Raw genomic sequence first — 12,917 nt, 5'->3', positions numbered from 1 at the left:
TGAAATTCTTAAAAAATTCCTCTCAGGGTCCAGCTTCCTCTGATGAAGGAATTTGACCTGACTTGACCAGACTGTAAACACTCATGTCATTTCTCTTGTCTAGAACTTGGACTTCTTGAACTCCTCCCTTTTCCCTCAAATCCCTGCTGTAATGAGAAACGTGGGTTGCGCTTCCGGGAAGGACGCTCGAGTTATTCCGAAAATTTGTAAACTGCTGGTGTCATGTGGATACGTTTGAATCGAAAAGTTTTAACAGACATTTAAATAGAGATTTTTAATACATATTGTCTCCACAAAAGAATACTTTAGCGCCTGACTCCAGTATGACCTGAGCCTCTGGGCTTAGGTCAGGTTCAGTTCATTTGAGAAAAGAATCATCCTTATTGCAGCGAGGAGTCATTCATCTGGCCCTGTTCTCTGAACTGGTTGGATAAGCAAATCATGACAAAGCTTAACTGCATTGTTCATAATCAGCACCCTTGGTTAGTCAGTTTTAGGCTCAGGGCCAAACCACATACAGATGAAAGAATGCAGCCTAATTGTATCACTTGATGGATTGACTCAAGTGACCATAACTTGACATGTCGCGCTGCACGTCGGTCTTATTATGTTTGTAAAACTATGAGAGAAAAGCTAAACAGTGCATTCCACATAGCAGGATGCCGTTCCAACCAGGGGGAGAATGGGATCATGTGTTTGTCAGGAAGATCCACATATGAGTAATCAATGCTCTGTGTTCCAGTGAAGCTAAACACATCAGGAAACAAAGCTGGGGCTGTCAAGCAAGCAGGACTTTCCATGCTGAAAAGCACTGTGAGCTCACCAGGAAATGGGAATACACAGGATGAAATTAAGCCACAGTACGCTGGAGAGCACACTCACTTAGACTTTCAGATGAAATAAAGTACAAGTCTTTCAGTCTTAATGGTTTATTGTTTAATACGAAATGTTTCTTCCCTTGTCATTCTGTTACATACACTTACAGGAATTTTATTTTTTCCCAATAGAGCCAAGTTTGAGAGTTGAAAAATGAAATCTAACCTCCAGTAAACAAAACGCAAAGGGACAATGACAAGTGACCCAATCTGTGGCCAGCCAGGCGCTGAGTAGAAACATGTAGCTGTGGAACGGTGCCAGTAGCCAGGTGAAGAGTTCCAAGAGCAAAGTTCTGGGATACTTCAGCTATCCTCTACATTTCCGACAGTCTACTGGTGAATGCCACTGTTGCTACAAAAAATGTGCTGACTGCTGCTAACACCAGGACCAGTAGCTGGTGACATAACTTGCACCTACATACTTAAAGTTGCAGGAATCTGCATACTTGTTACTGCCATATATGTAGTCCCTCTGTCTCTGTCAGAAATGATTTTCTGAGACCAGTTTATTTGCCTTAAATTCCCAGTACTGTCTAATGTATGCAGACATACTGGCCCAGTCTCAGGTTTTCTCCTCAGCGGTGAGCTTCTTAAACAGGACTTGCCAATAAACTTTGGTTGTTATGGCTCCCTTTTTTGCTGGCATAGTAGGGATGTGGCCCAAACTAGAACCTGCAGTGTTTCACTTAAGAAGACCTACTGGTATTGACTTGTGCTGCATGTTTGAAATTCTGAGTGAAAAATTGTCAGATTGTTTGGAACAGTCCACTGACAGCATAATAACATGGTGCAGTAATATATTACATTGCTGTTATTCATTGACATTTTTAGCTCGACCAGTAAGAGTTTGAGGCTCTGAGGATGGTGATGTTGGTCAGTTGTCAAACCCTGTTAGTCTCTCTGGGTTTGAGGAGCATCATGGCTTCTGGAGGCTGCTTGCAGGGCTTTTGGAGTGTGTTCCTCTGTTCACATTTACCATTATAAATCTATAAATATAGCGGCATTCTCCTAGAGTCTGTCAATAGTGAATAGTGCCACAGTGGAACAAAGTGGTACACAGTTTGTGTATTGATGGAAAGGTTTCCCTACGTTTTAAGTCTAAAACCTTAACCCATATGTTAGACTGTATTGTAAGCAAAAGGACCTATAGTTTTCACAGAACTTGCAAAACATCTTTTGTGGCAGCTTTTGTTATTCACTGTCCATAGAAAATGCTTGGAGTGTAGTCACATATGGCATAATGACTTTGGGGAGGAGATATAAGGTTGGACTTAGTGTTTTAAAGCACGTCACAGACGACATCCCTTGTTGTTTTAGAGCAGCACTGTATGCAGAGCTCCTGTGGCCAAATATTTTCCTACTAGTAATGGTGTTAGTGTGCACCTTATTCCTTTTCTTCACTCAGAAGGCTTACTCTTCTTCTCCAATCCAAACAAACTTGGAAAAAAACAGTTGCTTTTGCTCACTTTCATCACTTTCAAATATCAGCTGTACAGCTTCAAAGAAAGAGTTACAATTAGAAAGTTGCAGATTTAGACACGTTACCATCCAGTAGTTTCTTGAGCAGAAAATCTTAAATTAATGTATTAATTACTAAATGATCACACATGCGATTTGTAGTTAAACTGTAAGTCAAAAAAAAGCCGTTGTTTGTACATACACACCCCTGACTGATGCACAGGAAAACTCGTTAGACCCTTTTGTGTTCATGCACAATGAACACATCTAATACAGATCCACATTTACTCTTTACACTACATTAGCGTCTAGTCAGGAGAGGAACAAAACTTGTTGTGGTTTTAGCTGAACTTATTACAGGCAGAAGTGAGACTGAGGCCCACAGTGATTAACTTAGCAAGAGCCCCCAAAAGGCGGTGGAGGAAGCACCTGTTCAGCAGCCTGGTCATTATCAGTCGTTATCTTACAGTGCTCTAAAGACCGGGGCTCAGCAGTCTGACGCAGGACAGCCATTGTACTGATCTACAACCTCAGGACAAAGCTGTTTACCTTGCTCTTTCATTCATCACTCCATGAGCTCAGAGGTGTGTTTTGATGTTTCATGCTTACTTTTTACCGATGAAATAAAAAACAACCATGTTTACATATCTTCAGCTGATACAGATAATAAAAAAAAGAACATAGCAATCTGGTGTTGATCAGACCTGATAAAAGAAAAACAACAGTGGAATATAAACCAAAGTACTGCATTCCAACTTTGGTGCCTCCAGTGGTAGAAAAGACACTGTGGCAGACAGGAATGCATGATGCTAACCACTCACAGATCTGACTTCAGGACAGTGCATTCACTTTGAACACCTCTTACTGTGCTTTACACTGTAGTACGTGAGTAGTTCAGATCCATTGCCTGATCACAGTCATGCAGATGCAGGTAAGGTGCTCAAAGGTCAAATGCACAGCTGCAGGCAGTGTAGGCTTAGAGGCCAGATGTGACCCCATAGCAGGTCCTGGGGAGACATTGTGGTTCTCAGTAGAGCAAAAGGGCAAACTTAAATCAGACAGAGCTCATCTCCTTGTCAAAAAGTTATGAGAGGTACAAGCTCAGACAAAGATTACCCACGGTAAAGTAATGCTGTAGTTTGATTTTAAAGTTACAGTGAAGGAGGAGACAAAAATGACTGAAGACCGGTCTGTATATGAGTGAGAATCACTTTTGTGAAAGTTTAAGTCTGTTATTTCAGTGTATTTGTAGTAAAATGTCTCAGTAGTCCTTGTGGACATCACCTCTTTGAATTCTGATCAAGTCTAATCCTTTCTTTCACAAATGTTTATGTCAAGCAAACTGTTGTAAATATTCAGTAGATCCACCAGTTCTGCTGAAAGTCTTCTTCCTTTACTTCCTCATTCTTTGAAGTTTGAGGTTAAGGCCAGGTGGAACGCCATCAGCACAGCTGCGTTTCTGTTTTTTACTGTAGCTGTGACAAATGTCAGAATCAGAAATGGCTGTTATGGTCTGTTGATCTGTTGTCATGTGAAAGTTGGAAGAAACAGTACACTGTAATTCTTTTACAGCTCGCTTTTTTATTTTGCATGTACCTAGTGTTGGAACTTACAAAGTCTGCTTGACCACATGCAACGTAATATGTGATGTACTCAGCCGTCTTCTATCAGTTCTTTAGCTAAATTCATAATTGTTTACTGTGCAAAGCCAGATTTCTGTTTAATATAAGGCACCTCACATGGATTGTGAAACTCTGCTTTGATCTAAATTAAATCTTGTCCAAAAAGTACAATGCGGTGAGTAACTGTGAGACTATGATTAATTGAGTAGAATAGGTGGGCACGCCCATACGTGACACACTGGGTCCTTTGTCATTGACTGATTTTGCTAAAATGCCATAAGCTCTGCAGAGTTGTTCTTACCGTTGTACTTGCTTGAGTTTTGACAGATTTCATCACAGCAGTGGGAGTGTTCATTGGATTATGCTTGTTTTTATACTGTTCAACTGGTTTTAATATCAGTTTTACCGTTAGAACATGCTATTGAAGAGTGCCGGGAATATCTGTGGACTTTCCTTGGATACTAAAAGGGAATTTTTGTACTCTGAATATATTTTCACTGAATTATGATTCAGTTCATTTATACTTGGATGATATGGTGTTTATTAACCTACTTTTGGCAAAACTGAAACATAATCAAATCCATTTAATGTTTGGGATCTCCATGCCTACCGTAAACATCACACAGACGCCTGAGGTTCAGCTTCAGGAGTAAGGTTGCGAGAGCGAGATGAACTGATCTGACAGCAGATTGATTTAAACATAGGAATGCCTAATTCTCCGAAGGGTGCTTCTTATTTGCACTTCTGTTTTGAAGTTGCATGTGGTGAACTGGTCGTATGTTTTTAATTTATGCTGTGTTTTTGAAATAAACCCAAGTATTCGCCCTGAAGTGAACAAATCTTCCCAAGGGGTGTTAGGGAAATGGGGGTTCGGCAGAGTTGCCCCCTGTAAGCTTGATGCTGGACTGTGCGTGGCAAAAAAAAAGTTACCCTGTACGTTTGCACTAAAAATACATGTTGTAGTAGGCTCTTTCTGGTGTTATATTTCCTACACATATGGCATTCATGAAGCTTGAAATTTTGTGTACAGAACTGTTCGCAGTAATTTCTAGATGACTCTTCCTGTCCTGCCTGACTAGACATTTTTTTTTCGATTTACTGTGGTCTATCATGGTCGTCTAAAAATATCTATGTCTAAAACGAACCATATGTGCGTGATATTGCATAACTGATCAGCAAAGGCAAGCCACGAGTATTGGTGTTGGGGGGGTCTAAGTTAAGGGATGGAATTAGTGGAGAGATGCCACCTCAGCAGAGTGCTCAGTGATGGAGCTAAAGGTTTTGGCATCGAAAATTAACTCACTGTAACCACTAAATAGTATTTGGATAACAGTGATATTATGATCATTTTGTTGACAGTTTTGTTTCTTTTACTCATCACACTGACCTTGAGCAAAGGAGACGGGTGAGGGAGGGGGGGAGCACATGCGTGTTTGTGCGCCAAACCGCTCGGCCGGAGCAGCCGTCTGTGGTTGTTTTGTCCACCGCTCATCCTGCAGACCTGATAAAGTAGAAGTGCTGGGCAGGCAGCACGCTATTGACCCTCTCACCCCCAGCCAGTCACCTCGCACTTCACTTTCCGTCATTGTGTTGTCTTCCTGGCTTGTGTCTCTTCCACATGCACTGGAAAAGAATGAGGTAGAAGGAAGAGGATAATGGAAGTACATGGCGTAGCTCACATCTGTTGCTAAGTTTTCCTGACCGCATTGTATTGGCAGTCACTTTACATTCAGGCTCTGTTTACAGTTCACTAGCTTGGTCCGAAAGTATGGATGATTATACTTCTACTCACATCTTTTCCTTTCAGTAACACCTGCTTTAAGATTTGAGATTGTCTGGCAGCATGTTTACTTATATTTTAATGTATTTTCAAGTTTACAGTTGTGCATGTTTATGTTGTATGTTACTTTTGCTATTAGTTTTCTTTTTTCCCTCGTTCAATTTAGGTCATTCTTTTACTGATGCCGAGATCAGAGGAGACAGCTTAGTCTACGCACATGTTATTGCTGTGGAGAGAAAACATGAAGAACTTTGGTGCCTGATTTAATTTGGGTTTGTAACTCAACCAAATTATGAAATAGGCCCCTCTCTGAAAGGATTTCTGGGATTGAGCTCGTTTGTGGTAACGGGAACTCTTTAAAGCTTTTATGACCTTTTGAAATCTGTTTGTATTTCCCCAAGTTCAGGACAGTCAAATGTTGTGATCACAATAAAAACACAGTAAACCTGTTTCCTGTCATGTTTCAGCTGTATCATACCAGAGAAATAAGGCTGACTCTAAAGGGAGAGAACTTTTCTATGTCTCTTTGTCCTGAGTCATCTCTAGTAATGTCTGTCTCCCCAGTTATATCTGGCCTGCACCAGCATGACCAGACATAAATGTCTCATCACAGTATAAGAATGCCGCCCTGTCCTGATCAAGCAAAGCCTCTGTGTTGTTTTTTTTTTCTTTGTTCTTTTCTTTTTATTGGTGCTGCTCCTCGAGCTCTCTGCTGTGACGATGCTTAGCAGGTCAGACTGCAGATCCAGTGTCACTGCCTGAGTAGGTGAATAGTGCAGTTGGTGGGAGTCAGTCATGCCTGGCTGCAGCACATGATGTGATGCAGAGGGTCGAGCCGGAGGGCAGCCGTTTACTCTTTCACATCAATACAGCAAGTGTGTCCCAGAGTTCCTTTGTCACTTGACTAAAGTCTAATTTGGGAATAGGCGATGTCCTTTCTCTCTGCTGTGTGTGTGTGTGTGTGTGTGTACGTGTACATGTGCTATCTAAAGGCTATGTTTGCTGCGCAATGACCCTTGCACCTGTTGCACTGCAGTGAATTTCTGTGTCATGCTATAGCTGAGTGTACACTACAGCTTGTGTCTGAAGCTGTCAGTCAGTGCTCTCATTTGTGCCCTCAGCTCTGCTGCTACATGGTAATCTGTCCAGGGTCATTCACTGTACGGCAGGACACAAACACAGGACAGAAAAGGAGAAAGCTCCCAAAGACTTGATTTTTTTTCTTTTGATTTTTTCTTTTGATTTTTTGTTTTTTATTCGTATAATTGGTTTTGTTCTGCTGCAACTAACTTCAGAAATGTGGTTGTCTTTGTTTATATCCACACTGTATTTAGTGCTGGAATGAATAGAAAATAGCATAAGCGTATTATCCCTGTTTACACGTAGTTGAGCATAGTTAAACTAAAAGTTATTAACATTTGCAGAAGGCATTGCAGCCCTTCAGAGGTTTGCCCGCCTTTGCAAAAGTTGCAGAAAAGCAGCACGGATTGTGAAAACATCAAGACATTCAACCTGCTTCAGACAACAAACACTAAATGTGAACACCTTTGTGCAGGATTCATGCTCAGTTGTTGCAGTCATTAAGTGAGTCATAAGCTGATAAAGTTTCATGAAAATAAAAATACAATATGGATGATACCTGCAACATTTCTTCTTGATTTTTATCACATTCTTCCTTTGAACCGCCCCCATCATAATGTCCATATCAGATTCAGCTAGAACATTTAAGCTAGGCGATCACTCATCTTTTGGTTAGACATCCATAAGTTGTGTGTAAAATGATGTCAGTGGTCTGTCTGGATGCAATGGTCTCTGAATAAAGTGAAGTTTTCTAAACACCGATCTCCCTTAAGTGTCTTTGAACCTGCGCCAGCACTCGAGTGTCTCTCTACAGACCTACAGGCGAGATAACCGCTTAAAGGAAACACTGATTTAATATCAGGGAAGTCAATTAATCTTCTCACCACTGCAGCTCCACGCACTCTCTGCATGTCGCTGTCTCTGACAGTGCCTCTCTCACATGTGCATACAGGACACGCTCACATAGAAATACAAAACATGCACACACACAGGATGTTATATCTCCTGTGATCTTCTGAGCTATGCAGGCCCAAAGGTGTTTATCTCTTTTTGACAACAATGAATGGCATAGTTGGAATAGTTTAGGGCAGGATCACTGTTATCCCCACTTGTCCTTGGGTCCTGTCTGGCCTGAGTGTGTGCACACATGCACGCACGCACACACACTGACACTCGCTGACACATTCACTTCACCACAATGCAGGTTGAACAGATTTCCTGCAAGCTATTGTATCTGCTGGAAGATGGTGGCATCCTGGTCCAATCCTCCAGGTCGAACAAGCCAAATCCTTCCTCCCCCTTTTCTTCTCCTCCCCTATTAATCTGTCTTAAACTCTATCTTCTTCTTCTTCTCTGTCTCTATTTGTCTTCTTTTTCTGCCCCAGATATTTTTTTTATTTGGCAGATCTGTTTCACAGATCTATCTTTCCATCTGTTTTTGCCCTCACCCACACGTCCTTTACCCACCCCTCCTCTCTTCCTCCATGTGTCCGATGATCCCTTGTGTAACCCCTGAGGAGCAGTCTAAACACCGTTTTCAGAGCCAGGGCATTTGGGCCTCCAGCAAAAACAGAGAGAACAGACACAAACGCTCAACTCTCTGACCAAATGCCTGCCCGCATCCCATATTTTGGCCCTCTGCTCTCCTATGTGCCACTCTCATTTTCAAATAACAATTTCTCCATAATTATAATTAAACTCTTTTCTTGTTTTGACATGGTAGTTTTACATTTTGCTTTATAAATCCATGTGTTTGATTTTATTATTGGCGTGAGTGTTTATGTGATAGCAACATTTTTGTTAATTATGTTGGTGCATAAGGACACAGTGTCTGAAAATAAAGTCTCTATCTATGAAATCACTTTACTGACATACTGTATATCTCTAACAAAACACTATCAGAAAAAGTTTGTTTTTTTTCAGTACTCACACATGTTTTGTGTCAGTACTGGTTATGACTCACACTTCTGCTTTGAGACATAAAACCTGTTTAAGATGCTTTTTATTAAGGTAACAGTCACACTCCTGAGTTTCTGTGCCCACAATTTGCTAAAAATGGCTCAGTTTTGTCATGCATCAAAAATTTTTGATTTGTATGATTCTTAAATCCTCAATAAACAGAGTGTTTGGAAATATAAATAATAAGATATTCCAGGAACATTTTGGAAGAACTTGACTTACTCATGGTAAATCATATTTCAGAGTAGGTCTGCTTTACTCACTTGAATACAAAGCTCTTCGAGTGAGTTTTTGTTTTGTTAATTGGTGACTAATTCAATCCAATTGATGCCAACAAATATAAATATTTGTCATTTGTCCATTTTAGCCTTCGTTTCATCTAACAGCTCAAGTTCGGTTGGCTGTTATGCTGCTTAGTTCCTGAGTTTGTGGGTATTTTTCCATTTTCCAACAAAGATGCTTCCTTTTATGATCAGAAAGTTAATCAGCAGGTTGGTATGGCTCTTGCTAAGAACTTCATCAGAAAAGGAAGATAAATACTGAACATGCCAGTTCCCGCTCTGATGAGCAGATGTAATTACTGCAATGAAACAGGACATCCTGTCTATGCTCTCTAAGGGGGCACTGGGATTAGACGAGCTACAGTAATTTCCAGATGCCTTGTCCCTTTAAGGTTTTAGTAGGTTTTCTTAAGCTTAAATGTCTGAAAGCATATGTCATCTCTAGAACAGACGATCATAAAGATTTCTTGTTGCTGCTCCAGCGACTGAAACACTATGTATATCTGGTATATATACCGTGTTATGTGAATTTCCCTCTATGATGTTCTCATGTGATAGCATTTTATTGAATATCTTTACAGTTCTGCCAGCCTGGAGGTTGGAGACTATCCAGGGAGAGAAAAACACCCACCTTCTTCACCGTAGTCCTGACAGATATTGAATCAGACCGACACTTCTGCTCCTGCCTCACTTTCTACGAGGCTGAGGTCAATCTGCAGGTAAGACTGTAATACACACACACACTTGAGGCTGGGTAAATGCCTAGACTGAGCTGTCCTTTAACATCTTAATGTGAGTGCTGTTTTCATTCATGCATTGATTCATTGGTGTATGCTTTGAAATAGCTTCATCATTTCCAGGGTCACAGGCCGCTGGAGTTTATCCCAGTCCGAATCTGCTGGGGTGGTAATCTTCCATCAGAGGGACTTTTATAACTAAGGATACTTTCCCCCTGCTGTGCTGCTGTAGTGCTGTACAGCAGGTCTGCTGGAGTAGGTGGGCGTACCAAGTGAGAACAAGAACACCTGAATAACGTGAAGCATACACAGAAATGACAAAGCCCATGTAACTGGGAAGCAGAACCGCTGAGCTACCCTACACAAGCCTCATTAATCGTGATGCACTGAAATCTGTAAGGACGAATACTTTTTAGAAGATGATCTTATGATGAACATGAGGTCACATTCATAATCATGTGTCTCTCTCATGACTCTTAGAGGCCATTGGGGATATCTCAGTTGGCCAATGTGATGGTTCTCATTTTCTGTTTTCCATTTTAGGCTTATTGTTTTGTTTTTTTACAGTCTTTGGCACTTTTTTAACTTTAAGGAATGTCTGTCGCATGCGTGATGTCTTCCAGAATTTGAGGCATTAGTAGAAAACAAAAGCCTGCTTCGATCCAGCCTAATAAATTGTGAGCTGGCTGAAGGATGCTGTTATAAAAGAGAGGATGGACCTGTACTCCCCTCCAGCACGTTTCATTTCATTTACTCATGCATACAAGATTGTGTTTGATTACAGATTAGTGGTCACGGCACAAACGTTCAAAACCCCCATAAATTATTGATTACAGCAGATTTGTTGGGACAGGATCATTTTTGTACTTATGAATGATCTTGTTAATGACTCCCCCTGCCAAAAGCCCACAGAATACCAAACTAATTGTTTCATTGTGTTTGACTTTGTTAGAGGCCTTAAATGACTCCGGTCGCTCTGCCCACTGTGACTTCACATCCTTTCACATATGGAAGGCGGTCGTCAATCACATTCCAGTCAGATCGTTAGATCAGCAAAAAGTTCAATTCGAAAATGCAGTGGTTTTACGAGGAAACAATGTGTCAGCTCCCATAGCCTGTAAGGGTCACTTTGGTGGAATGTTCAAAGTCAACAGTGTAGTAGTGCATCCTTTTCTCATTACTTTGCCTTTTCTGCTTGTTGTGTGAATCAGGCCATAATCAGATAAACATTCCTCTGTTTGAACAACTGGGCACGTTTTTCCACGCTGGTTCAAAAGCACCAGATGAGAATGGATTTAGGGCAAACTGCCGCATCAAAGGGAGAAAACCAAAAATAGCCCAGTTGTTGACTGCTATGGGGTCTCTTTGTAAGAGACTACTAACAGACTTAATTGTCACTGCTTGGTTGGTGAAGTCTCTCAGCTGTATGAAATATGTTGGAGGCTACAGACCGGTGGATCATCCTCGAGCAGCATTGAAACTTTAATCCTCCTCAGTCTGTTTTCTGTCCTTGCACACTGGTTCCATGGGGTAAATAGGGGTTGTCATTAACAACAGATTTAGACTTGATTATGGGGCCTAATGTTTTTGTATTTGTGTCTTTGTTTACTGTTGTCTTGGGACTAGCAAGGCTGTTCATGAGGGCCAGAAACCTTTTTTTTTTCTTTTTTTCACACACTCCACTTTTAATGTTTATATTAGGCTTGCAGGACAGAATAAGCTGTAAGGACACTACTTTTAACAGCGGAAGTTTAGTGCCGTTGTTTAATCACAAAGTGTACCAGATATTTTTCAGGCTTGATAGAAAGGGAAAACTAAATCTACTCTGGTTTCACCTCACTAAAATCACAGTCGTCAAATCATGTCTGAAAAAATCTCAGTGTCAGAATAGAAAATTTACTCTCAACAAATCAGTTTTTCACTTCACCTTCTTACTGAATTCGTTTTTTAATGGTGGTTAAGTGTTATGGAACAGGTTACAGGTTAAAAAAAAACAAGGCCATAAACTATAGTTTCAGTAAGAAGCAGGAAGTTCTGCAAAATAAAGTCAGTGACTTTCTAGCACTTTAAGTGATACTTGTGTCTAAAGGACTTTACAGCATTTGAATTGTTTGTGTATGTAAAAAAGACACGTGGACACTGTGTATATTACAAACTGTATTGTGAAGATTGAACCTATAAACCCTTGAATTTTATAGACTCCCCAACCACAACACCACCTTACTTTTTTTGGTCAGCCTTGTGTTAATTATTAGACAAGGCTATATTTGGCCTCGTCCAGACATCATGTTCCTGCAAAATAAACACACATTCCTGGATTCAGCGTATGGCACTGAAGATCTTCTGGAAACGTGAGGGTGTTTTAACTGTCTTTACTCTCTAAACTGACATCCTTATCTGTTCAGTTGGATTCCAGGGAGGGTCCACACAGACGGTAGAGGAATGTATTTTGTCTAATAATTGAACCAAATCCTAAGAATAATGGTGAAATGTGACCCCCATCTGAATGGGAAATTTTGATCCCGTACTCCTTGGTCCCGAGATACTGAAGCACTTATGGCATGTTTTCACTGCCTGGAGAAATATACTAGATTGTGATAAGGGCTTTAGTTAGGAATGAGCGCTGAGAGGTTGGTGTATCTCTTTTCTGATAGAGCTCAGGGATTCACAATAGCGACAATTAGAACCAGATTGAGACTGTTGCTTGTATGAGTTGTTATACTCTTTCCAGGTCATTCTTTGTTTATGACAATTATTTCTTACAGTTACAGTTACCATTAATTAGATTACTAATGCAGAAAAAAATAGAAATTTATTAAGGGTTGAAGAGGTTTAAGATAACTTGTGACCTACAGCAATATTTTTTCAATGGCTAAGTCTGTCTAAATAAAAATGATAAATGTCACCAAACACAATAAATACTAAACACTGGGGAGTTGTTAGCATCTTTTCTATTGTCATTAATGCTTCTGATGTTGTGTTAGTATGTGACTCTTGGGGGGGGCAAGCAAGTGCACTCATATAATCTTTGTTTCTTTTAAGATCTTTTATTAACCTCCAAGTAATTTTATTAAATCTGTTGTGTTCGTTTTATGGCTCCAGCGGGATGAGCAACTATGCTGAAT

The 12,917-nt window shown here is 40.5% G+C and overlaps 1 protein-coding gene across 2 annotated transcripts in view; it reads left to right on the top strand.

Annotated features, from left to right (window-relative positions):
* sbf2 (SET binding factor 2) overlaps positions 1 to 12,917 on the top strand; it is an 83,861-nt gene that overhangs the window by 20,515 nt on the left and 50,429 nt on the right. For both annotated transcript variants that reach the window (XM_041033036.1, XM_041033027.1), the window contains exon 3: positions 9,637 to 9,774. In XM_041033036.1, coding sequence (XP_040888970.1) covers positions 9,637 to 9,774 — 138 coding nt within the window. The remainder of the gene's footprint in view (positions 1 to 9,636; positions 9,775 to 12,917) is intronic.

Source organism: Toxotes jaculatrix, chromosome 1 (genome assembly GCF_017976425.1).
Source record: "Toxotes jaculatrix isolate fToxJac2 chromosome 1, fToxJac2.pri, whole genome shotgun sequence".
NCBI classification, from domain to species: Eukaryota; Metazoa; Chordata; class Actinopteri; family Toxotidae; genus Toxotes; species Toxotes jaculatrix.
Note: the sequence above shows the minus strand (reverse complement) of the source record. Positions and strands in the feature narration are given on the sequence as shown.